Below are 27,900 nucleotides of genomic sequence, written 5' to 3'. Positions count from 1 at the left end.
TGCCCCTGGCTTCTCACTGCATTTAGAATAAAAGCCAAGTGCCTCTGTGTAGCCAATAAGACCCAGCAGGGCTGGCTCCTGCCCCTCTCTCTAGCCTTGCATTTGTAATTATCTTCCACTGATCCCCTCTCAGCCACATGTTCTCTCCTTCCCAATGTTTGTGATTTGGGTGCTGCAAGCACTGTCTCATTTCAGAGACCTCATCAATGCTGTTCCCTCTGCCTGCAATTCTCTTCCCCCAAATGTTCAGCCTGTTAGCCTCTATGTATATGTTAGGCCTTTGCTCAGAGGTCACATCCTCCCTGAAGCCTTTCCTGCCAAAATCAGGTTGACTTACCTCTATTCTCAAAACTTCTAAGAAGTAGGACCAGGGCTGAAACACCCAGATTTAATATTAGAAAAGCATTTTTTGAGCAAATACTATAGGCTAGGCAGGTTACTGAAATGTTTTGCAAATAATTAGCTCATTGAATCCTTGCAACAATGACACACGGTCATTGACTTCTTTTTTGCTACTCAGCAAATGACTTCTCCAAGGCCACACACAGCTGATACGTGTAGGGGCTACATCAGGGGTGTCCAGTCTTTTGGCTTCCCTAGGCCACACTGGAAGAAGAAAAATTATCTTGGGTCACACATAAAATACACTAACGTTAACAATAGCTGATCAGCTAAAATAAATAAATCAATCAGAAAAAATCTCATAAAGTTAAACAAGCTTGCACAAGATCTTAAACTCAGTTCTGACAAACTTTATTGCTCTTAGCCCCATCCTAACTAGGCTAGGCACTTCCTAATGACATGATGAGTATTTCACTTATTTCTAAGTCCTATTATAAGAATACCTCAACTCATTTTTAAGCTGTAAAATACTTAATAAAGAGAAACAATCTTCTGATACTCACATATCTTTCCCAATCAATTTCCGCATAAAATCCATTTGGTGCCCCATTGCTTTTCTTCTGTAATAAAGTTGAAAATGAATTTAGAAGGAAAATATTTGAATAAAAACAAAGGAACAAAGAACATTGAACTCTTATCTGCATTTAGCAAGAGCTATCAAAATCCAGCACTGGAAAGACATATTAGAGCAGCTTATTAAGGAGCCACATTTATGTAACGGAATGGTAAATCTAGCTGCCGTGACACTGCATAAAAAAGCCTATGTACTTATTTCACAAAAGATTGTAGGATACTGAGACACGGGGATATTAACGACGAACTGTTCAAATTTTATTCAATTACTGAAGAATTAGCAGCACCTTTATTATAATTGAATCCTCTAAACCTACAGGAGATATTGCCGTGTATATATGTATTTTAAATGGAAACATTTTTACCTCCATGCTGCTATTATATACAATTAGTTACAACATATCCAAAGAGTACTCATCCAAGTCATTAATTAATCTTTTAGCATTTTAGCCCCGACTCAATTTTTTTGTAACTACTCCCTTGATAAAACATAGAGGAAGTCAGCTCCACAAAAGTTCATTCAGCTCCTAGTTATTAAAAATAATGTTTTTAAAATGACTTTTCTTATCAAATTTTAAAAATAGCATTTGAGGATTAATGGTGGATTTTTGTCATTCGTGTGATCTGTGCCTCCGTGAGCACGTATCATTGCAAGTTGACTGGATGTCAGTACTACTCTCTTCTGATTATCTTAAAGTTTTCTTTGTCCCCTAGTACAGCCATGACACATGGCTACAAGCACTTGAGCAAAGATGTGGCATCACCCAAACAGATATTGCCAAGATTTTCTATGTCTTGTGAGCAAAGGACAAACACAAATCAGGTTGGTAATGGAGGGTTCATTCAACATTCTTATATTTAGCACATGGGACAAGGGTATGTCACTGCACATAGCAGATCTCAGAACAACACACATCAAACGGTGATGCATGAGGCTTGGACACAGGACCTCTAATTTTGCAATAACAAATAAAGGCCACTTGAACTGCAATGTAAACAACTAATACCCAATTTGACAAATAGGTGGAGAAATAAGCTTTTTATGTGTGCACATAGGATCACTAGATAACCCAGAATAATCATCATCATTGAATAACAGTAAATGTTGACTAGGCATTCTATGGAATAGCAGGGCTTTGGCAAGGGTAAATAATGCACAAGAAATAGATAATGTGTTCATGCCCTCTGTCTTCCAATATACTACCACGGCACTAGAATTTACAATTATAAGAACTGGGCCATGCTTTGCCTCCACAGACCAGCATCCATGGACATAAGGTCTGTGACCATCTCCCTCTCTGTCCCACTCCTGACATAGATTATTTGTATGCAGACTACATCATTTTAATCTTCTCATATAATTGCCTTCATTGAATTAGTGCTTCGGTGGTATTTCTTCTACTTTGAACAAAGGTCTTTGTAAAACCTGTCATATCAACTCTGCCTGTGTATACCTTACAAAGCTATTGTTGAGAACTGGTCCATTACATAATGTGACACTTAATACAAATGATTCTCTCACTTGGGTGTAGACAGGGCTCCTATTTTCTCTTTATCATATTTACTTTCTCTTTTAATTCCTGCTTTACCAATTTGTTTGTATATGACTTCTTTGCAAAGTGCTCCACTCCTTCTTAGAAAGCATATATAACAAACAAGTTCAATATAGACATTTAATTTATATTGATAGGAGATCAAAAGGACTAAGCAGATTCCAGAGAAGTAAACTCATGAATTTTGTGATCTAGGATTGTTATCCAAAACCACAGATTAGATAAATTACTGAGTTCAAAATTTTCAAAGTTCTACAGTTTGCTTCCATGATAATCTCATCTTTGTAACTAAGGCCCTTAAAAACCAAGATGGCTTATATGTTCAGCTAAACAGTTTATATATATATATATACACACACACACACACATTTGTTTGTGTGTATGTATGTATGTGTGTACATATACATACACACATATATACATACACATGCATATATATAAATAAACATACACAGATACCTACACACACACACACAGATAAATATATATATATGTATATTTGTTTTTCTTTTTTTCCTGACAACATATATCTAATATTGTAGAAAGAAAGGTGAGTTCTAAATCTGACGATCTAGGCAGAGTGAAAATTTCCCAGTTTGCATGAAAACCAAAGGAAGACTGAGATAAAAGGGAAGCAAAACTTGTAGAAATTTTTTCTTCAAAAATAAGGACACTTTAACAACAAATACTAAAAACAAACAACAAATCATAACAATACATTATTTTTCGTAGATATTCAACACACACATGCACACACACACACACACACACACACACGGCTTTATTAGAGGAATTTGGTCTCAGTTATGCCAGTGGATTATTACAAATATCTTTGGTTTTCCAAGTGGAAATTATCAAGTTAAAGCTAAGTCAGAGCCTGGATGGAATTCTTCTGGCCCAAACCCAAGAAAAAAACAATTCTTTGTTGGTTTAACCATTGAGAAAGGTGCAACTGTAGTACTAGTAATAGTGAAGATAATGAGTCTACTGATTTTCAAATGGAAAACTTTCAAGAAGAAGAAGCAAGGAAGAATATCAGTTACGTGGGGAAACACCACTTAAAAACCAGGCTTAATAGTGAAAGAAGTATCAGTTATTTACCAACATATAAACAATGATTTTTCTCTTAGAATTGTAATTATATAGATTTTTACCTCTTCCTTTTATTTTGTATGTTTTAAAATTCAAAAATCCTACCTTTAGCATAAGTAACTTTTATAACTTGAATATGACTATTATTTAAAGATAATTGAGGCTCACAGTGATGCTAATCATGTCTTCATAGGTATTTTACTTTGGTTAGCATATATTATCTGTTTTTATATAATATGATGGGCTAAATAGATAAATATAGTGACAGTTATGTTCAATCATACACTCATCAAAGTTCTCAATTTCCATTGGGAATGCCTCTGGTTTTCAAGGTCAGCTCATGGCCAGGTAATTATCCTTGGGTGGGGCATGTTAAAGGTACATGATGTACTGCCTAAATATTATCTTTTCTCCCCTGAGGTAAACTTGACTCACTTTGTAAATAATTCTATAGAACAGCACTGCCCAATAGAAATACCTGTGAAGATGGCAATGTTCTACCTGTGTGCTATCCACGATGGCAGCCACTAGCCACAAGTGGCTATGAAGTACTTGAAATGTGTCAAGTGCAACCGAGGAACTGAATTTTAATTAAATAGTCACATGTGGCTACCATAATGTACAATACAGCTATAGGTACCACAGAGTTTGGGCTAGGGTCAGCATCCCTGACTCAATGTTCTTTGGTCAAATACACTGGTTCTTACAGATCAAGTTTCTGCCAAATTCCTGATGTTATTGAGATAGTGCTTATCCTAAGAAATGACTACTCATTTTATGTGGTGATATTTCCTTTATGGCCAAAGGCTTCTTTATAGATAGTAGATTCTTTTTAAAATTTGAATTCCTGTCCTTTGTTGATGAAACAGGAAACACACATCTTTTATGTGTGATTACTCTTTAAAAGTACATTCAGATGTCAGTCCATAAAGTCTATATGGTTAATTTAAAAATTGGCCCCAGATATTCAAGAAGTAATTTGGAAATACCTAAGAGTTTTCTTAAATGGAGTAAACAAAAACTACTGTGTTTTCCAAATTTTAAATTGGGATTTTACTCACTGTTTTTAATAACCCTTTGGAAATTTTAAACTAAAATCTGTTTCCTTACCGAAACTTTTTTTCCTCCTTCACGCGCACACTCTGCTTTGCTATTGTAGGGTGGTTCGTGTGGGCTGGGCTGCTGGAATTGATTGTTTTCATGTAGAAAAAAGTGGTTAAAAGATCTGCTTGTTCTTCAAGACACATATAAAGAATTACATGGAGTCAGCAAACATACCATAGAAGAAACCATCTCTAGGCCAAATCATACGGCCTACCAATCTTGGCAGGGTTCCTTAAGCAAAGAGTGGACTTTGGGGCCCATAATGAGGCTCTATTCAGCAGGCCAGCTTGGCTAGGCCAAGAGAAGAAGGGAGGAGGAAGAAGATGTGTCCCAGGCACCAGGGACCATGTGGATCTGTTTCTCATACAGCCAGCATTTAATTTACACGTAGAGAACAGGCACAAGGACACACAAGAAGAGACGGAATAAAAATGTGTGTATATCTAACCTAAGTGGGAAAAGTTCAGTTTAGCCTGGATCAAAGCCTTCCTGTGGGTCACCAATACATACAGCACACACAGCTGACAGCTCCAAATCTGTGCCCTTTCCTGCACACCTGTTCAGGGTGATAAAAAATGACCTTCGCACAGCAAGGGCTATGACCCTGATGCTCCAAGTTTATGTGTGGAGGGAAACTGGAACTGCTTAGAAAAAAGTTAGTTTGCCCTGCACAAATTAGAGTTTGTGTCTAGGTTAGGATGCATCGTCACACTTGGACACCATGACAGACAGCTCTGCCAGTGACGGGTACATTCAGCCAGTGGGGAGCAAGGCCCACTTTCATGCATGCAGCCCTGCCGCGAAGCCTCCATAGGTTAAACTTCAGAAGCATTGTCACCAGAGATGAGCTTCGTTGGATTTTGAGAAACTGGCATTAAATAAACAACAGTACATTAAAGTTTATGTTTACCAAGTAGTTTATGAACATTAGGTAGGTGCACCACCACCTGTAGTTTGTGGAACTACATTAATGAAACCACACATTTCAACACTTGACATTCAAAAGGCAATAATTTGAAAGCTATATCAGTTAAGCAAAAGTGGACTGGGTCTATAGAAACAAGGGCTGAAGAAATCAGTCTGAGTTTGAAGGAAAATCAGGTTGGTATCTCTGAGAACTGAATGCAGACAGAAACTCAGATAGCACTGGTTTCTAAGATTCAGTGACCATAGTAAACGTGGAAAGCTTGGAGAACATTTCTAAATAGTAAAACCAGCAGCTGGCTAATAATGTCCAATTACCTATAAAGCCTGTTTCTGAGGAAGTGCATTTATTTTGAATGTAGCCTTTTCCGGAACAGGTCTGTGTTATTTTCTACGAAGTCAAAATTAACTAATTTATCTTTCCTAATAATCACGATCAGTGATATTTATGGCATTTCTAATTAAGTAACCAAGTGGGCACGACTGCTAATAAAGAACTTCATATGATTTGGAATGGTGAAGGACTTGGGGAACTCAGGCATGAAGCCCTGCCCTGGGGGGATGCGTCCCCAGAATGACTGCTGGGTTCATTAATGCAGCACATACTCATCATTGCCTGCCACGTGTCAGCTGCTGTACCAGGTACCAGGGTGCACATTCTACCAGAGATTTAAACTGGTGCTGTTCAGAACACAGAGAATAGTGAGGCAGCAAGGAGCCTTAGAGACAATGAGCAGGGGTTCGGAGAAAGAAAATGAGGACAAGACTGAGAGTGGCACAGGTAGAGAAGCAAGAAACAGCAATCCAGTCTGGGAGCAGCGAGGATAGGAAGCAGAGTAGCTAACAGAGCTTTGCAAAGGTCAGAGGGGACCAGAGAACCCAGGGAGGGGACCAAGCCAGAAGCAAAGAAGAGACACAGAAGCAGAGAGTACCTGAGACAGAGTTAACGAGAGGGCTCTGAGCCAGAAGCAAGAGGTGAGGAGAAGCTGAGTCTTCTGGGTCTTTTTTTTCCCCTGCTGAATAGAGCCTTGATTATAGTGTTACCCAATGTCTGATCAATTTCAGTCTATTTTCTTAACATTTCATGGTGAGAACCACACGAAAGCAAAAGGCACCCCAAAGCTAAGAACCTTGAGTCAAGTGTGGAAGAAAAATTCCTGCTATAGCTGCAATGAACACCCCAGTTTAGGTATAATATTGTGAAGGGTGATTTAAGAAATTTTTTAACCATCAGGTTTATTTTAGTTCCCACTCCAGCCCAATGAGCCTAATGTAAGTCCATTTTTTTTTTTTTCAGTAACAGCTGTTCTTTTGAACCTTCTGAATAGGCATCTGATTTAGATTTGAAGGAAGTCATTTTAGGAGTCGGTGCAGACTCCCATAAGCGCAACTCGGATAAATCTAAGCCCATGCACCACGGACTTCTTTAAAAAGCAAGAATTCTGGCGGCCAGCAAGGAGTCACAGCTAACTGTTAGATCTAAACCCAGTGGACACATTTTCCTCTTTCAGACTGTAAATTCAGGCTTAAGTGGTTTTCAAGACCATCTCCTACTTTTGAATTTAATATAGAAAATGTATCTGCAGCACAACTACTAAAGGGGAAAAGCTTCTTTCAATTTTCTTGGATCTCAGCTTCATTACAACTTTGTGGCCTCTGTCGGAGAAAAACATTCTCCCATAATGAACTTTTGCATCATTAAATTGGAAATGAAATAACAGTTGATGGGAGCAGCCCCTGCATGAACTGTCTGGCTTGCGACCCACCATCTGTTTGCCTGCCTGCTCTGGGGCAGGGTTTTAGGTAAATGCCATAAATAAATCTAGCTTGACCAAGACTACATTTATGTCCCATGCAATTAATATAGAAAATTACAATAGTAAGAGGTCTAAAAAGTCATTCAAGGTATTTTTTTCCATACAGGAAAAAAAAAATGGGGCTTTGAGAAATTTAAACACAGCATATATTGAAGCACAAACTCAGTAAAAATGGTTATTTAAATACTTACAATTCCATCTCTATCTGGTGAACCTCTGTAACAAAAAGAAATTGATAGCTATTATGCTAAGGAATCATTCTTGCCACATAGACTAAAGTACAGCAGTAAGAACCATTAACCACTACCCTCCCCTTTCCCAGCATTCCCGCCCTGGTAAACCTGGCTAATGAAAACTAAATCAAAACAAATTGGTTGAGTGATATTTAAGTGTGGGGTATGTGTATGTGGGAAGGAAATTCTCATTAAAAAGTTGGAGCCCAAAGCCACAAGTGGGTAGGGTAGTGCCTTGGTTCATTTTTGAGAGGAGAGTTTATTAAAGAGACTCCACTCTAGCTGGCTCCATTTAAAACTATCATGAGGCAAGTAAACCAATGTGCTGTCTCAGCTGTGTATTTTTAAGAGATGGGGTCTTGCTATGTTGCCCAGGCTGGAGTGCAGTGGCTATTCACAGGCACAATCAAAAGCATACTACAGCCTTGAACTGCTGGGCTCCAGTGAACCTCTGCTCCAGCCTCCTGAGAAGCTGGGATTGCAGGAGAGAATCACTGAGCCCAGCCCTTTTATCTTTGCTTCTGTGAATGGTCCTGAACTGCCTCCTACATGAGAAAGCTTCTGTGGTATTTTTCAACTTTATTTTGAGAATTGGTACTTTCCTCCATATTTCTATGTTTACTTCTCCTTCCATTATAGAAGAGCAGGAAATGGAGAACAACATTTTGCTAAATGGCTCCTTCTGATGACTAAAGCCCAGGGCAGCTATTCTATGGTGGCACCATGCTGCAGTAGTCAAGAGCAAGGGCTTTTGAGTAAGATGAAGCTGGGTGTCCAAATAATTCTGTGACCCTGAACACTTAACCTCTCTAAGCCAGTTTAAATAAGGTAATATAGAGAGAACTTACAATAGTTCCTGACACATGGTATTCAAAACTGTGAATTGCTTATAATTCCTTTTCTCTTCCAAGATTTCTCTTCACTAGGAACACGAAACTGCCCACTTGCAGCCACACTGGACTTTAGAGTATTAGAGGTATTTTGGAAAACTGGATTAGAGGAGCAGACGGAGAAACTAGAAGGTAGCCATTGTAATTTTATAACTTCCCATTTTAATTCAGTTTTTAAGAGGCAAAAAATACAAGGATACTTATTACGCTTGGAAAGGGTCCTGCATTATTTGGAAGAAAACCTTAATAAGTGCTTAAGGTGAACTGTGATATCTTGAGGAGTTTGGTGTGGGGTTGGAATCATTCTTCAGAAGGTGCAATCAGGTAAGAGAATTATTGCGTAATGGCAGGGAGCCAGTGAGGGGAGAGAGAGAGAGAGACAGAGAGCAATACAGAGAGTTGGTGGGATGCCATCTGGACTCCAAGGTGTGATTCCCTTTCCCCACCAACATCCCTTTAAAATTAGTGGAATATTCTACTTGGATTATAATACACTTGACAGAGTGCATATTTTTCATAACTAGTGAGTTCTGTGTCCACAGAGATGCAGAGGTGAATCAGTGGTAGAGGGGCAAGAAACAGAGAACATCCTGATATTGAAAGACCATGGGAATTGACAGAAATCTTGAGACTTTTGGACATTACCTGGATGTGGAAATTAACCAGTTTGAAAAAATTTTATTTAAAATAGAACGATAGGAAGAGTCTTAGCTGACAAAAGTACTTGTGATGAGCCAGGCGATTGGTTAGGACCAAAGGATAAAAATAATGAAAACATATTCATCACACAGAGAATGAAACAGGTGAGTAAATCCAGTAGGTTATCATGGTCATAGTAAGCCCAGGCTAGTAGGAGAGCACTGAGAATAGGTACCAATTCATACTCATCAAAGCCAATTCTCTTTTTTATATCTATATACTTAGTCTTTCTTTCTCTTTCTTTCTCTCTTTCTTTCTTTCTCTTTCTTTCTCTTTTTCTTTTCTTTCTTTCTTTTTTTTCTCTCTCTCTCCCTTCCTTCCTTCCTTCCTTCCTTCCTTCCTTCCTTCCTTCCTTCCTTCCTTCCTTCCTTCCTTCTTTTCTCTCTCTCTCTCTCTTTTGAGACGGAGTTTTGCTCTTGTCACCCAGGCTGGTGTGTAATGGCACAATCTCAGCTCACTGTGATCTCTGCCTCCCAGGTTCAAGTGATTCTCCTGGCTCAGCCTTCCAAGTAGCTGAGATTATAGGCATGCATCACCACGACCAGCTAATTTTGTATTTTTAGTAGAGAAGCAGTTTCACCATGTTGACCAGGTTGATCTCGAACTCCTGACCTCAGATAATCCACCTACCTCAGCTTCCCAAAGTGCTGGAATTACAGGTGTGAGCTATGGTGCCTGAAGAATATACTGAGTATTTCTTATTAGGACTTCAACTTACTAGGACTTAAGGTCTCTATATATGAGTATTTCTTACTAGGATTCCAACCTTACTAACGGAGCTGGGAGAGAGGTGATTGCATCAACTTTTGGGTAGGATGTGTTCAGAGGCACTGATCCATGTGTGGATGCCTTTGGAACTGCAAGCAATAGATGCGGCAAAAGCTCAGAGATTGGCCTGGCTGTGGTGTTGCCCACTATGGATCCAGGTACAAGGTCCTATCAGTAGGGGATCTTAAACGGGAGGCACTTGACCTCATGCTTATTGCAGCTGTTGGGATGGTCTTTCACAATTTTTAATCAGAGAAACTGTGATTGTACATAGTGGCACTGGAGTCCTATTCTGATCCTTTGTCTTCTCTACTAATGGAAATGTGGCTCATGTGTCTTATGGAGTCAGTGAGCATGGTGGCTAAGGGCACCGGCTCCAGTGCCAGACTGCCTGGGATCAACCAGTGTCAATTTCCTAGCTGCAGAAGCTTGGGCAAGTTACTTCACCCCTTTTTTTCTCGGTTTCTTCAGTTATAAAATAGCCAGCATAACAGTATATACCCCATAGGGCTATTAGAGGATTCAGTGGACTAACATAAGAAAAGAACCTGAAACAGTCCACACAACATAGTAAATGCTCATTAAATGTTTTCTAGAATAATAATTTTTATACAATATAACCCAGGATAGGGAGTGAAGAGATTTTAGCAGCCTCAGACAGTTGGGTATGTGTTCTAATTTCACCTTCTAACCCCCTGTAGTGAGGTTTTATATTGTATTTTAAAACAATTTTTTTCTTTTTCATGGCAGACTTATTGTATTTGCCGACTTCTATTTTAAAAAGAATCATCTACCATGGACTTTTGGGATCTATTTTTTAAAGTTTCAGTTGCCTTTTGTAACTACTGTCTTTTTTTTTTTTTTAACCCTCCTATTTGTCTGGGTTTTAATTCTACCCATTGATATTTTTTCTTTTCGGTGATGAAAGCACAGACACTGGATTTTAGACTAGAATATGGGCTCCAAGTCTTAGTTTCTGAGTAGCCTTCAGAAAATTACTTAACCTCTTTTGGCACTGATATTTCTCTTTAAAATTGACGTATTGCTGCTAACGTTATTTAATTACTAGGAAGACTAAAAAGGATATCAGCGCAACATATGCCCTGCACAGGGCCTGCCACTTAGCACAAGCTCTCTCCCTTCCCCTACCAGCTGCTGCAATGATGATCAAATCAGGAAACTCTGGTCATAAGCCCACTGTACATCTAAGGAGGTTCAATCAGCTGAAGTTGGTTCTGGTGTCTACCCTAGCAGGTTGCTGAGCAACCCATAGTGAGTTGTAGCAGCCCTGAAAAACAGTTTGCATCAACAAGGTTTCAATGATCACAGACAAACATAAGCATTTACTAAAGCTGAAGGGACAGCAAATTGCTAGAGCGCTTTCCCAACCCCTTTGCATTTATGATTTCTTTTCCGAGAATGATATGTGATCAAATTACAGAGTTCATGAAAGCATTAGGGAGTTCATGAAAAGCAAAGGCTTATACTAAACATACTAAACAGCTTGTTCTTTGACCATTACTGATGGTGGAACCAGCTTCAGCTATTTTGCTATCACGTAAGTAATTTGGGACTCTCAAATGATAAGAAGTTAACGAAGGATACTTGGGATTCTTTAAACAAATGACTTATTAGAGTACCTCAGAGAGATATTTGGCCTCTACCCATAGCTGCGAGGAATAACTCAGTTATTTTAATAACTTCAGAAATGGTGATGGAAGAGTAGTGCTTTGGCTACATGTAAATTAGTGCAGCCTGCCCTGGAGAGATTGTTCAACCTCTTCTCTCTCAAGAAAACTTTTTCCTTTTTAACTTTCCTCGCATGCCAAAAATCTCCGGTTTGGTCAGTTACAGACATTGTCTTCCTTCAGAAATGGATTTAGTTTCTGTTAACGATGTTCTCCTGAGATCCATCGAATAGTGTCCCACACAACACCTGGCACTACGAATCCTATAATGCCTTCCCTTATATGACTCACATAGTGTCTGGTCCTTTAGGGAAATTCGATTCCATTTAGTGTAAATTTCTTTGTTGTTGTTTACAGGTGTGGAAACTGAGGCCCAGAAAAGTAAAGGGTAATTCCCAAAGCCATGGAGTTTGGGCCATGCTGGGACTACAGCCCAGGTCTTCTGATCTAGTGAAGGCATCATCACATATTCTGGGTGGTTAATGATTAGAAAATGGCAAACTTCTTAAGAAACAATGTAATTTATATAATCCTCAGAAAAATATTCCTAACTTAGTTATTTAGAAAAATTTGTAGGACAACAGTAAATGTAATATCCATGAAATAAATAGTTACAAAAGAAAATGAAAAAAGAAAATATAAGAACTTAATATTTGGCATCTAGACAAAAAATAACTTCGTTCCCCCAATCCCTTACACTCTTTGGCTTAAAAATCTTTCAAGGTTTCAAGGTGGCCCACTGCCTATGGAAGTAGCCCACACACCTCAGCCTGGTACTTAAGGCCCTTCCTCTCTGGTCCTGGTCTCCTTTCCAGCCTTGCCTTCCATTATCACCTTTACCTGTAACTCCCAAGTAGACAAACTGCCCCATTTGTCTTGTCAATAAATGCCTAGTGGACTTTTCTACCTTTCTGCTTTTGCTTTTGTTGTTCCCTTTGCATGAAATACACATCCTCATCTTCTTGAAGGCCAAACTCAAGTCTCCTCCCCGACCCTGAAGCATCACTGATCATCAATCCAAATATGAGATCTTTCACCCTCAAATTCCCATGAAATCCCGTCTTAGTTGCTTGTAAGGAACTTACATATATTAATTTGTGTCAGTAATAATAAGAGTACCAGCAGCTGCCATTTGCTGAGCATTTACTAAGTATTAGGTACCATATGAGTCATTTCAAATATGTTACCTCATTAGTTGTATAAACAATACTTTAATTTGTGTAGTAGATATTTTGTCTCATGAATCATAAATTCTTAAAGGACAAAGGCTCAGGGAAATACTCAGGATCTTGTGATAAAATTTATGCATGATAAAAAGATACAGAATGAAAAGCTAAAGGCGAGAATAAATGTGGCTTTCTTCATTTTCACCTATGCCCATACAACTATTGCTGTTCCCTTTTTCTAACTTTCTTTCAGAGGTTCTAGCCAAATGAGGGATATAATGGGTTCCATTCTGATGTACAGCAAGCTACATCAGATCTGCATTTCTACCTGGTCACAACCACCTGCAGCTGAATAGTTGTGCTCTCCCTACACTGGTCTTGGGCTGGAGTCTCAAGTTCCTGGCCAGTGGACTTCACGTATGTAAGTTACCTGCTTGGCTCCAAAAGGCAACTGAGATTTTGTGTCAGAGCCAAATACTTCTGCAGGAGAATTCAAGATGGTCAAATACGTGGAAGGAAGTTAGTGGAATGAAACTGTTATGTCATTGGACATTTTCAGGGTCTATCAGTGTCTGTGGGGAACTAATTCTCTTGGATATGATCACTTAAATATGTAAAAGCATCCCCATAGTTGTTTCTGGCTTTTGTTTCTTATTCACCGCTAAATATCCAATCATTCCTGAATTCTGTTGGTTGATTTACAATTCGGCTTGTACAAAATCTTGGCATCTCAAGTAAGAGCTTTGAGATGTTATATAGTCTACATTTCTGTTTCTGGCTAGGTCTAATCTATCCAAACAGGTGTTTTGTTATTTCTTTAGTTCAGATCATAGGCTCAACCCTATATGTGGAAATGAATTCCTTTTATCCTTCATAAAATTAACAGTCACATTTTCTGCCTCCTGAGACTGCTGGGAAGTATAATGATTTAAAAAGAAAAGAAAGAAACACAAGATAAAAAACTGAACACGTGATGAAAAATTTTTACCTTTTTAGCGTAAATCTAAGAACTGTTTATATTGAATAATTACAATTTACTCAGAAACAGGGAAAGCAAATAGTACATAATATCTGAGAAAACTGTGTGGCAATCTTATACTGACTGTGACAAGAGCATCTCTTATGCAAATAGCTTCTTCAAGGAGGCAAACTCCTAAAGTACATACGTAGAATCAGTGTCCTTTTCTTTCTTCCGTATTCCAAAGGCCTTCCTTGTACGTTTTTTCAATCCTGTGGGAAAACAGCAAAGGGTCAAAAATTCTCTCAGCAACATTCAACAGAACATATTTTGAAAGTTGTAACACACCAGTTAGACTTGAATGTTTAGAAAGCAATGAAGTTTCTGAAGTTGTATGTATAGGTATGTGTGTTTGCATATTCATATGACTCATTAATACATTTTTCAGTAGTTATTTATCAAGGACTTCACACCATAAGTTCTTAGCACTATAAGCAACACAAGGATGCATGGGTATAGAAAAGATTGTAAGATTTTCTTAGACTACTGTTATTCATCACCCATATTGGGGTTCTGCCAAGAAGTCAAATCACAGATTTAGAAGAATAGCCATTTTCAGGTTAGACATATTCTTTAGACTGGGATAATGCCAAGACAGAGATCATGTGACCTATGCCAAGAGAACTGCACAGATCTGACACATCTCTGTGTCCCGTATTCCCATCTTATCTTTTACTACTTTCTCCAGTCTGTGGCTGCACTGAATTATTAACCATTCTCTGAACACACCCCAAAATTTGCACTCCTGTATTTCTTTCTTGTGTGGTCCTTACTTGTGATTGAAATGCTTTCCCTATTTTGTGGACATTTAGAATTTCAATTCATCCTTTAAGGCCCAGGACAAATGCCACTCCTTCTGTAGGGCCTCTTAATCCTGGAGGTGTAAGACACTGATTATTCTGTGTTCCCCCCCAAAATGTTGCTCTTATATGTAGGATATATCAAATGGTATCACCTATTAGTTTCTGTGTCAGTTTCCCTAGTAGACTGTGATCCTTTCTTGAACAAAGGCCGAGGCTCCCTCATTTTTAAATCCAGATAATATTTGTGATTTAAAATGTCTTCCAGGAAGCACCATTCAAGCAGCACTAGCTAAGAAAGCCCTTTTCTTCCATCCTGACAAGCCAAGTACAGTCTTGGTTCTTTTCTACTCATCCTGTCAAAGCTGTTTGGGTTTCCCACCCCCTACATGATCCATAGTTACAGACATGCCTTCTGCGTCTGTTAGTGAGTATTATTCAAATAAATTAAATGTTTATGTATTCAAACCTTAGACTTGTTATTGGTGGTTTGGAAAGTCTTCTTGAGAAATTGGAGCTGAGAGAGTCACTGATATTTCAGATTTGTTTGGTACTGCCAGGTGGAACAAAGGGAAAAACAATGACAGAATCAGTGAGTTGATGATACGTTTTTCCAAAACATGTGAGTCAGCCCAAACCACTCAGATTATCTGAGTCATTCATTATCTGCCTCTTAGGATACTACTCAAATACAATCTTCAAAATGTCTCTGTTCCGTCTAATTTTGTATTTTAATAGTCATCCATTTAAGACATTTAGGTCTTTAAAATGTCAATTTTTTAAAAACTCCTCCCACATAAAACTATTTTCCGTTACTTACCACATGATGAGTTTATAGGAAAACATATTGACATTTAAAACTACCCACCCATAATATTTAGAAACATCTTCTCCCCTTTTATTTTTTATTTTGTTTATTAAAAATTTCTTTCTCACCTCTAAATGTTTTATTCCCTTATAAGGACAAAGTATCATAGTTACATAATCATCAGTCTATCCCTACAATTTTCCTTGGGTTTCAAGTCTCCTAATTGGCTTTTCTTTGCTTCTGATTTAGCTTTGAGCTCACAATGAATGCCATATTCAGCAATCACCACTGGTTTTTACAGGACTATAAAACCAATGCTATTATCATCTCAGGGTTTCAAGTGTGTTATTTCTTGTAACTTGACCTGTGAGATAAAAAATAGCATGCCTTACCAAATATATCAGAAAATATACACACATTCCAGTACTCTTTGTATTAAATTGGTAACAGAATGGGAAATAGTAGTTTTCCATAGACCCTGTGCTGGTTTTGACCACCAAGTTTGGACAATAGCCAACATGAACTAGGTCATGAACATCATGAGTTGTCCACTTCCCAGTGAAAAAAAAAATGCACCGAATCAGGATCCAGGAGGCAGAGAGTCCATTCCCAGCATCAGTTCTAATTGCATAGCTTAATATAAGTTACATCACCTTTATGTTTCAGCCTCTCAGCCTATAACAAATCAGCCAATGATAAGAGACGAAAGAATCTGCACATCTTCACAAAATGCCATGCCTATATCTGTAGCTTTACTTTCACTGGAAATCATGTTTTTAACACATGAAATACACTTATACATAGAATGTAAATAGGAATACACCAAAGATGTGAAATTCTAGAAAAAAATGCCCTAATCAAATTGTTGAATAAGAAAAAAATGTTGGGCCAGGCTCAGTGGCTCATGCTTGTAATCCCAGCCCTTTGGGAGGCTGAGGAGGGTGAATCACTTGAGGTCAGGAGTTCGAGACCAGCCTGGCCAACATGGTGAAACCCTGTCTCTACTAAAAACACAAAAAATTAACCTGGTGTGGTAGCACACACCTGTAGTCCCAGCTACTTTGGAGGCTGAGGTGGGAGAATTGCTTGAACCTGGGAGGCAGAGGTTGCAGTGAGCCAAGATCATGCCATTGCACTCCAGCCTGGGTGACAGAGTGAGACTTAATCTCAAAAAAAAAAAAAAAAAAAAAAAAAAGGTTGAAAATATTTTACTTCTTCAAAAGTGGAAAGGTTTAAGAAGTTTACAAAAAATATGAAGGAAACTGAAAGACTAAAGCAAATGAAGTTATGAAAGTCAGTTTTTCATACCTTAATGAATCTTTTAGAAGATCCAAGGAGAAAACAATCGCAACAACTGCGTTAAAATTGAGTGAAGAGAGGTGTACTCATGTCTTTTGAGAATTCATCAAAAAATACTGAAACTCTTCAACAGAGAGCAACCATAGTCAAGGATCTTACAGGAATAACAAATTTAAGACACTATATTCAATAATCTGATAAGTTTTAAAAACACTATATCCAATGATTCTCCACTTCAGGTAGTTACAATTACAGTATAATTACATCTGGGGTGGAGCATAAATTTTTTTATCAATTATTTTTTTACCAAAAATGGGAGGGCAAAAACTAAATGTCCTTTAAGAAATGCAATGACTTTTCTCTTGCCAACATCAAAACAAAGTCATCTAAAGGGAAAGAATTTTACTGTCTTAATAATCCGGGGTTAGAATGGTTCTCTCCCAAGCTATGGAATTGAGAACACTTTCCTATCTGAATCCAAAACTGCTGTAATTCATCAGCCACACTGTGTGTCTGTCCTGTGCCCCTAACTTCTCCACCGAATTCAGATTTCTTTAGCTTCTTTTGGTGTTGTGGGAAACAACCACACACACACACACACACACACACACACACACACACACACACACACAAATTAAGTATAAATGGATTTTTAAAAGGTTGAAAACTTATTTCAAACTAGGCAGCCCGGTTATAATGTTACCAGACAAATGCCATCAATATCTTACCAGATAAGATAAGTAGAGCAATATACGTAGAAATAGATAATAGTGATAGTGTCAAAAATACAGAATGGGAAGAAGTTTTGTCATTGGAATACTACCAGCTACCACTGCTGAGGTCCTGCCTATTGCCCAGGCACTGGTTGCATATGTTGCCTCATTTAAATCTCTTACAAACTTTGTGAGAAAGTAGGTGGTATTTTTCCCTAAAGTAGTGAGTCTGAGAGTTTGCCTAAGTTAAGTTTTATTATCTTCATCCCCAGTGAGGAAACAGGAGGCTACTCTTACTCCAGTACTCCCCAGAATGTTGGGGTTATTCAGGGCTTTGTCCTAGGCACTTCTACATCCTTTTCTGAGCGTGATTTCATCCACCAATGTGGTTTCATTCATCATATGTATGCAGAAAAATCCTGAATTTATAGGTGAGACCCAGCACAATCTCATGAACTTCTGAATACAGAGTACTTCCCATACTCAGGCTCCTACAGAGACACCAGATTCCTTCAAAAACCTTCAGACTCTGCTTATAATACATATGTAATAAAAGCTGTAAAGATATGCCCAATCATTTAGTTTCTAATTATCTTGTGAATGAAATTCCTTTTAAAATGAAATAGCTTTCCATCAACAGATAAATGAATAAGCAAAATGTGGCCTAGCCATGCAATGGAATACTATTCAGCCATAAAAAGGAATAAAGTACTGATACAGGCTACAATATGAATGAACCTTGAAAATACTATGCTAAATGAAGGGAGTCAAATGCAAAGAGCCACATATTGCATTATTTCATTTATATGAAATTTCCAGAGTAGGCAAATTGATTAATACAGAAAGCAGATTGGAGGTTGAGAGAGGCTGAGTGAACGGGGAAAGGGGAGTGGCTGCTTAATGAGTACAGGTTTCCTTTTGGGGTGATATAAAGTTCTGGAACTTGATGGTGGTTATGTTGCACGACATTGAGAATGTACTAAATGCCACTGAGATTTACACTCTAAAATGGTCAAAATGGAAAATTTTATTTTGTTTGTATTTTACCATGATAAAAAAGAAATGGAATAGTTCAAGCCTGATTATTCTGTGACAAGGGAGGACAAGGAGGGGAATAAGTGGGGAAGAAAAGAAAGAAACAAGGCAGATTGGCTTAAAAGTTTGTGGCACATGTTACTGCTTTTGTTTTTGTTTTGTTTTGCCAAAAAAGTTGTCAAATATTTAGTAAAGAAATCAATACAGTCACGAATTCCTGTTCATAGTAACCTTCAGTATCAAGAAAGTAATATTTCCATGAGAATTTACAACAGGACATCCAGCTTTTCTTGCTTATGTGTCAGATGTTTGCAAAAAAGCTTTTCATAAGCAAATGCATTTTTGTCATGATGCTTGCTCCTTTGATCTGTTCTCCTAAAATCACAATATTATATTAATCCCACTAGATGGTGAACTCCATGAAGTCAGCAGCTCCATCCATGCGGGCATCTTGTTTATTTTCACCTCCCCATGCCGCATGAAAAGAACATTCTTTAAAATCATTTGTGCAATTGTATTAAAAGAGAGGCACTATTTCTCAGTCCCCTTTTCAAACTGCAAATAAGGCCCCATTGGAAGCTTATGAAGGCAGTTTGTTAGGGCAAAACCTCTATTTTAAAATGAAACAGAAAAACGTGCATAAATACTGTTTCATGAAACTCTTGGCCAAATTGGATGGTGATATAAAATACATTTTTTATGCGATATGGTTTGGCTCTATGTCCCTACTCAAGTCACATCTGGAATTGTAATCCCCACATGTCAAGGGAGGGACCTGGTGGGAGGTGATTGGATCATGGGGGCAATTTCCCCCATGCTAATGAGGGAGTTCTCACGAGAGCTTATGCTTTAAGTGTGGCACATTCCCCCTCCTCTCTCTCTCTCTCTCTCTCTCTCTCTCTCTCTCCCTCTCTCCCCCCCGCCCCATCTACTGCCATGTAAGATGGACCTTGCTTCCCTTTCGCCTTCCACCATGATTGTAAGTTTCCTGAGGCCTCCCCAGCCATGTGGAACTGTGAGTCAATTAAACCCCTTTTCTTTATAAATTACCCAGTCTTGGGTAGTATTTTTATAACAGTGTCAGAACGGCTAGTACATTATGATAGACTGCAGGTCAGAAACAGTTTGAACATCATTTTCTAAAAAAAACTTTTAAAAAATAACTCTCTTAATTTGAAACAAAAATTAGTGTGTTTACTGGTGTTTTTTTCTGAAGCTTCCCTAAACTAACTAAGAAAAAGCCCATGAAGTACCTTAGAATGTCCTGACTTTAAAAGTATACAGACCTGCAGGTGAAGAAGAAACTGTACAGCAGAAAAAATAAACTATCTTTATCCATTTTCTTTTCTCCTGAGTACAACTGATAGGAATTGTAGGGATTCATTAAGTAAACATCAAATTTTGAATTTGAGCCACTTTTAAATTTTATACTGAAAGGAGAATTGTTTAGAGGAAGGCTTTAAAAAAAAGGAAACTTGGACTCTATACTAATTTTAGGTAAAACATCAACGTCTGATACTCCAAAGAACCTACAGAGTTTTTGCTTGTTTAGTTTTATTTCTATTTTATTTTATTTTTAAAACATACCCGAAATATTTTTGTCCATAAAAGTGATGACTGTTTCTGTAGATTGCCAAGTGGAGGTCACACTCCTGGAGCTGAGTCCCAAACAGAAGACACTGAAGTGTTTGCATTCTGTAGGCAGAAGCTGAGGACCAAACTGCTGGCCTTAACCTGCGATGCTGTCTCCTAGAAGTGTAAGTGGAGAGTCCTGCCAATAACCCCTCCTTTCTCTCCTTGTCCTGTATTGCTACCACTCCATTGCTAGCTGGTAACAGAACAACATGGAGAGGCCAAATATAGAATGGTCACCTTCTTAACAGCATCTTAGCAGAAATGGGCTTACCACCCAAGCTAACTTAAAGGGACTGGGGTGGGAAGAGAGGTGGGGCAGGTACAAACCAGAAAAGAGTCAAAGACAAAGCCAGGTTCTAATACTGGGGCAGGCAGAACCTGCGGGAGAGGGTGTTCTGTCTTAGAAAGCACTTCTTTTTTGCCCACCTTCCTTACTCACCTCATAGTCTAGATGCACATTGCTTTCTCTAAAAGCTCTTTATGGTGGTGTTAGAACCTCCATATAAATGTACTGCCTTTAAAACTGTTGAAAAGGCACCACTTTTGGAGATCATGTTCCTAGGGTGCATTTGCTCCTCCTGCCTCCCATCACTCACTGTGCTTTTAAACAGAGCTTGGACAAGACAATGACTAGGAACAAAGCCAGCTCTAGGAGTGATCTAGGCTCTGGAGAAGAAGAGGAGCTTTAAGAAGAGGAGATATGTTGGCAATGACCGTGCTTTAGGATCAATATGTAGAACCCAGTTAATAGTGGAATGCGATCTGTTCCTCACATATCTCCCCCAGAAGCATGCAAATCACGCTTCCAAAAACTGAAGTAGGGTGACAGGGTGGAAGGGAGCAAAATATGTGACCTTACTCAGAATCCAAAGATCTGGGTTTGAAACCCAGTTTGACTGCCTTCCAGCAACATTGATAGAGAGTCTAAGAGATACTGTGGTACTTTCCATATAAGATTCGTGTTTTCACAAGATAGGAGGTTTGGAGAGACAATCTTAATTCTCTCTGTAATCACTAGGGGTGAGGGAAAGGCAACTCTTGTTTACTGAGAACCTTGCATGTGCCAGACACTGTGCCAAACACTTTAAAGCAGACCAATTCTTTCAACAACCTGAGAAGGTATTACTAACTCCCTGTCTTTGGATTGAGAAACAGACTCAAAGTGAGTAAGTTTCTCTTTCACAGTCACTAAACAAATGAGTAACAAGGCCAAGATGTTGAGCTAGGTCTGTTTGGCTCCAGAGTCAAGCAACTTCTTTCAGAGTGGTCATGATGATTATTGCAGTACCTAGTGCACAGAAGACATGTCATCAATGTTTGTTTAACAATTTCTTTAAAAGCTGCTTGGTGTTTATATAACCATTTTTTAAAAGCTAATGACTTTTATTGATGTTTGAAATCTACATTCCATTGGTGTCCAACTTTTTGATATTTATTTGTGTATATAGATGTATTAGGGAAGGAGGAGAAGGAGCCCCAAACTATACCAGATGCACCAATCTGAATACACAGGCCTTCAGCCAGAGAGCAGACTCAGAGTGAGGGATGTGCTGAGACCTCATTACATTTTAGGTGGGAAATGTGCACAATAATACAATAAAAACTCAATTTAGCCCAAAACATATATCATAAAAAATTAATAGACATAATGTACTGAGTACTTGTGATGTTTCAGGGAATTTATCAGGAACTTTCTTATCTCAGTCCAACACAATTTAATGAGATGGGAGCTATTGTCATATTGATTCTATATCATGGCACATGAGAAGCACCTGATGCCAGGTCGCACAGGTGATAAATAGCAGAACACATTTTAAAACACCCTCTGCCTGACTCCAGAGTTCAGGCTCCTCATGACTTTGGAATATCTTTTGTTACTCATCACAATTCATTTTATCCTCTTATTAAAAACAAAAAACCAAGAATGTGATTTTTTGTTTGAAAAACTGGAGAGAGATTTTTAGGCAAGTTAGGCTGCACATTTCTTATACACAAAGGCGGTATTTTGCAAGTTTAAATCTTTATATGCTGCCCAGTGAACATAAAGAGACCCAATAAATATTTGCTAAATGGATTATTTCTGTAATAAATATAAATTTTCAGCTTGAGTCTTCACTAACTTGGAGGGTTACTCAAAGGTGAATCACATGTAATGGAATTACTTATTTTCTGCAGGAACCCAGGCCAAATATTTGGTCTCAGTAATAAAAAACAGGCAAATTTAATTGCCCTGGGCACAATGCCGCATATTGACAGCAACTGTAGACTGGCTATATCTTTTCATTATGATGCTCACTGTATTTCTGTCAGAAAAGATTAAGGCGCTTTGTGTATCAGCTTTCCCTCTAGGTTTTAAATATAGTCACTGTAATCCAATTCAGATTCTTTGTCATCAGAAATTCTTACAGAAAGACATAAAACCAGTTAAGATGGAGGCCAGTTGGTCCAATGATTTTTTATGATATTTCTGATTTCCCATGCACAGACTGCTGCCTAGGGTAGAAGAGATGCTTCATAAAGGCAAGTGCCAGGAAGTAGAAAATGTAGAGTTCAGTGTCTAGCAGTACCTGGTGCAAGGTAGTCATTCAGTAAATGTTTACAAGCCGTTCTACATATTTGCAATTCTTTTTTTTTTTTTTTTTTTTTGTTGAGATGAAGTCCCGCTCTGTCGCCCTGGCTAGAGTGCAGTGGCATGATCTTCTTGGCTCACTGCCAGCTCCACCTCCCGGATTCATGCCATTGTCCTGCCTCAGCCTCCCTGTTCAAAGTTGGTCAGCATGTGGTTTTGGTATGATTGCTTCACCTACATTTTTACTTGACTTAAAGGAAATCTGGGTAATCTCTGTACTTAGTATGCACAAAACCTCTCTACAATACCTCATCATTCTGAGCTGAGCACTGAACCTTTTGGGAGAAATCTTAAGGACACACGCCATTAGCAATGAATTGCAAAAGGGTCTGAGATAAATGACAACTTGAATTCAGATTTGATATATAAAAAATCATGCTGAAACACTGAAATGAGGATTTCTAGAGGGCAATTATGAACTTCAAGGTGCTAAAATTGACTTTTAAAAAAAGAAATATTTGTTATTTTGGTAACATAGAAGAAAATGTTAAAGAAGATGGTCATGAAATAGGTTTGCTACAAAGGGACTTGGTGTTTGCTGTGCCAATATTAATGTAATGATGAAGTTGAATATAATTGGGAAGAATTTTAAGCAGGTGGTCAACTTCTGTTAAGCTATAAGAACAGTACAAAGATCCACGGGAAGTATACATAGTTGTAAAGTATGAGCTTTGAGATCAGAAAGATCTCAAACGTCATCTTCACTCCTTCCTAGGACAAGTTTCTTGACCTCTCTGAGTCTCAGTTTTCTCAGCTATCTATCATAAAAGGTTTTTGTAAGGTTTAAATAAGTGTAAAAACCCAGTACAACACCTAAAATATATTGAGCATCACTTTATGCAGATTTTTCTGCTTTTCTGGGAATTTTGATAGTTATAAAACAACTAGAAATCAGCTCTTTTAACAGATCACATAAAAGAAACTAAATGATACAGAAGCCTCATAACTCTATTCCTTTAGAAATAAAAATATGACATCAGAATTTGAAAATAATCAAAATTTCAAAACCTCAAGCTTTTCTTGGTTAGAGCAATAATAACAAAACCAAACTCAGTCTCAAGAAATGTCACTGACTAACATCTATCATAAAAGGTAAGTGGGGATTAAAACACTCACAACAGGAAAAATAACTCTCTCATGCAGCAGGAAAATACAGCATTGATGAAGCCTTCTCTTTGTGCACGTCTGTTACAAACTTCGATTGATCGGTTGGTCTTTCCAGTGTGATCTGAAAGTAGGTCAGTGGTCCTTCTACTTGGGTTAGGGATATCACAGAATTTGGAGTTTCCTGCCCAGCCTATTTGGGAGACACACAAGTTTTGCATGAAGGAGAATACTTTAAACACTAGGTAAATTAATTTGACCTGTTCCCTTAGAACCTTGATCTGTAAAAATGTTACTTTCTTTTTCTCTCCTTCATTTTCTCCTACTACAGTCATTTATTTTCTTCACATCCTTCTATCTCCAGTCCCTCCCTGGCCTGACAATGACTTGTAGAAAGCATTTAAATTAATGGTCCTGCTCAGATAGACTTTTTAGGCATAAAGAGAAAAATTCAATTGAACTGTAATTCACCAAACCAAATGAGGTTTAAAAAACCCTCCATTTTCCACAAGGAAATAAATTCAAAAGAAAATGAACTGGATAATACCAGAAATGCTTTTCTATATGCCTTTTCCCTTTTATATTTCATTCAGGGAATAGGGGGCCAGTCCTTCCATAAAATCTATAAATTCTTATTACATGTATCATTTGATCGCTCAACTTAACTTATTCAAAGGTCAATTTAAAAAGGAAGCTGGTGGATGTGCGGAGTGGCTCACACCTGTAATTCCATCACTTTGGGAGGCTGAGGCGGGCAGATCACCTGAGGTCAGGGGTTCAAGAACAGCTTGGCCAAAACGGTGAAACCTCATCTCTACTAAAAATAGAAAATCAGCCGGGAGTGGGGCGCATGCCTGTAATCCCAGCTACTCAGGATGCTGAGGCAGAAGAATCGTTTGAAACTGAGAGATGGAGGCTGCAGTGAGCCAAGTTGACACCATTGCACTCCAGCCTGGGCAACAAGAGCAAAACTCCATTTTTAGGGTGGGGGGGAACCCCGCGGGTGGAGGCTCATGCCTGTAATCCCAGCACTTTAGGAGGCCCAGGTGGGTGGATCACCTGAGGTCAGGAGTTCGAGACCAGCCTGACCAACATGGAGAAACTCTGTCTCTACTAAAAAAAAATACAAAATTAGCCATGCGTGGTGGTGCATGCCTGTAATCCCAGCTACTTGGGAGGCTGAGGCAGGAGAATCACTGGAATCTGGGAGCCAGAGGTTGTGGTGAGCTGAGATCATGCCATTGCACTCCAGCCTGGGCAACAAGAGTGAAACTCCATCTCAAAATGGAAAAAAAAAAAAAAAAAAAAAGCTGGAACATATCCCCCATTAGAATTCTTCTGGTTTAATTCTAACCTACTATGTGGAGGCAGAGAGGTAGATAAAGTAGGAGATTACATGATACTGCCCTTTCTATACACCACAGGCTATTAGCCAACTTTATTTAATAAGGATCTATGAAGTCTACTTCTAAAAAGGAATATAAATAGTTTAAAAAGTTAAAATTATAGATATAAATATGAAGTTATTTTTGAAAAAAATCAGCCATCAGATAAACACACATAGAAATAAAAGGTTTTAAAGGAAAATAAATGTGCAGTATATGCTCTAAGTTCTTTGGAGAGGCCTTAAAGGCTATCAGGATGCATGTAGAGTGATCCTGTTTGTAAGATTTATAATAATAATGACCATTGATCTATTTATCCATCTGTCCTCCATCTATCCATCTTTTGGCTGTAAATCACAATAGGTAACAGAAATTCACTGTCGTGAAATTCATCCTGTTGGATCACATAAATCCATCAAGTTACAGTGAACACCTGCTCTCCCTTAGTCTTTCCTCAAGTCAACTCTCTTGGAAAGTTAACCCTTGGCAGGCTTGCAGATTTATTAAGCCATTCCCTCAGAATTTTAGAGTAAACAATCATGTCATTATTCTCTGTCTTTACGTACAGATCTTCTATTTCAAACAGTTAAATACATATTTGTTGCTCTACTAATGATTCTCAGATCCTAGGTCCTCATATTCAACTCGTAAGAATGGAATGATAATTTTTCTCATCACTGGTCAGTATTTTCTTCACCAATTGTCCAGTATTGGGCACGGATGTAACTCCAGAATTTCATTCAATGCTTAGAGTCATCCAAGCTCTGGAGTATTTGGCATCACTATCAGAAGATTTCTTCATCTTCTCATTCAGTGGTCAGTAGAAAAGGAACCTATTCAGTATCTGTCATGTGCCAGAGACTTTTCTAGACTAGAGATACAACATCTAATATTACCCTCTAATTATGTGCAATCAGAGACCAGTTACTAAAACCCTGAAACACTCTTTCCATTAGGTCACTGTACCCACTTTAGTTATCTACTCATCAAAGGGGCATATATGCATTATTGCGTGGTGTTTGAGGTGAAGAGTGACATGAGGTGAGCTTGCCAGGAGTCAATCATGCAAGTTTCAGAAAGTCAAGTTAAAGACCTTAGATTTTAGGCTGGGTGCAGTGGCTCATGCCTGTAATCCCAGCACTTTGGGAGGCTGAGGTGGGCACATTGCTTGAGCTCATGACTTGGAGACCAGCCTGGCCAACATGGCAAAATCCCATCTCTACTAAAAATACAAAAAATAGCTGGGCGTAGTGGTATGCACCTGTAACCCCAACTACTTGGGAGGCTTAGGTGGGAGTATCCCTTGAGCCCAAGAAGCAGAGGTTGCAATGAGTTGAGATTGCACCACTCCACTCCATCATGGGCGACAGAGTGAGACTCTGACTCAGAAACAAAACAAAACAAAACACACAAAAACTTAAATTCTAAGTGGAATGGGCAGTCGTTGAAAGTCCTAAAGAGGTAGACAAAGTAGGACAGGAAAGTGACATCCTCTGATTTTCTTCCCTATCAGCAATGTCTATTACCTAGTGCCAGAAAACTTTAGGACAATAGTAATTAATTTCTATAATACTCACTATGATAAGCTAAATAAATAGAACGTTTTCTACAACACCAAAAGACAAAATTATATTGAGTATTGTTTTAGTGTTAAAAGTGCTATGCTGTATACTTGTTTAAAAGCTAGCATTTAAATTATTATCTGTATTTGAGTTATGAAATGCAAACTCTCCCTAACTAGAATATTTAATTTACCAGAACAGCTGAATACCTGAACAGTTAACTCTTAGAAATGTTCTAGTTTTGACAGTAATAAGCCAATTCTGAGTTTTTAGCACTTCAGAGTTTTCCAGTTGTGACAATATGTAAATATACCAACGTTGACAATCTTAATTGGGATTTAAACTGATTTTTAAACCTCTTTTTAAACCTTCTTTTTAAACCTCCATAATTCCTGAACTCAAACCCTCACAGAGTTTTGTTACATTGCCAGTCAGACATGACATCAGATTTTAGCTTTACCACTAACTGTGTAATGTCAAAAAAAAAATCATTTAATCTCTCAAGAATTCAGTTTCTATGCCTTCTTCACACGATTATCGTATTAAATGAGAAAATGGGTTTGGATATATACATAAAGTGCTACCCAAGCAAAAATTAATACCATTTATTGATATAATTATTATTACCATTTCAGTTGAGAGTGGAGAAATAGTAAACTGTCATAGTATACATCATATAAAAGTAAAGAGTCCAACCCATTTCAAATGGTAAGGTCTTTCTCTTCCTTTGTTAATACAGAAAGGGGAGGAAAATCCACATCTCTTCGCAAATCATCTAACAGTATGCTTTCCGATTCCTTCTGTTATAGTTTGGATGTTTGTCTTCCATATCTCATGTTGACATTTGATCCCTGATGTTGGAAGTGGTGCCTAGTGGAAAGTGTTTGGGTCATGGGAGAGGATCCCTCATGAATGATTTGGTATCATTCTCAAAGCAGTGAATGAGTTTTCAAGCTGTTAATTTCTATGAGAGCTGGTTGTTAAAAAGAACCTGGCACCTCCT

The 27,900-nt window shown here is 38.2% G+C and overlaps 1 protein-coding gene across 24 annotated transcripts in view; it reads right to left on the bottom strand.

The window, feature by feature from the left end:
* The window catches only part of SGIP1 (SH3GL interacting endocytic adaptor 1), a 215,062-nt gene that overhangs the window by 109,915 nt on the left and 77,247 nt on the right, over window positions 1-27,900 (bottom strand). For 10 of the 24 annotated variants that reach the window (XR_002523955.2, XR_002523954.2, XR_002523953.2 and 7 more), the window contains 4 exons: window positions 14,076-14,139; window positions 7,657-7,681; window positions 6,581-6,664; window positions 906-962 (listed from right to left, as the gene is read on the bottom strand). Coding sequence is in view for 21 of the 24 variants with exons in the window: in XM_021942573.2 (XP_021798265.1) it covers window positions 906-962; window positions 6,581-6,664; window positions 7,657-7,681; window positions 14,076-14,139 (230 nt within the window). In the remaining 3 variants the exon portion in view is untranslated. Of the gene's footprint in view, window positions 1-905; window positions 963-4,730; window positions 4,803-6,580; window positions 6,665-7,656; window positions 7,682-14,075; window positions 14,140-27,900 lie in introns of all 24 variants that reach the window. The other 14 variants (XM_009210204.4, XM_009210168.4, XM_009210207.4 and 11 more) reach the window with 2 other exon arrangements.

The sequence above is a fragment of the Papio anubis genome, chromosome 1 (assembly GCF_008728515.1).
Source record: "Papio anubis isolate 15944 chromosome 1, Panubis1.0, whole genome shotgun sequence".
Taxonomy (NCBI): domain Eukaryota; kingdom Metazoa; phylum Chordata; class Mammalia; order Primates; family Cercopithecidae; genus Papio; species Papio anubis.
The sequence above is the reverse complement of the archived record's forward strand: the minus strand, read 5'-3'. Positions and strand labels throughout refer to the sequence as shown.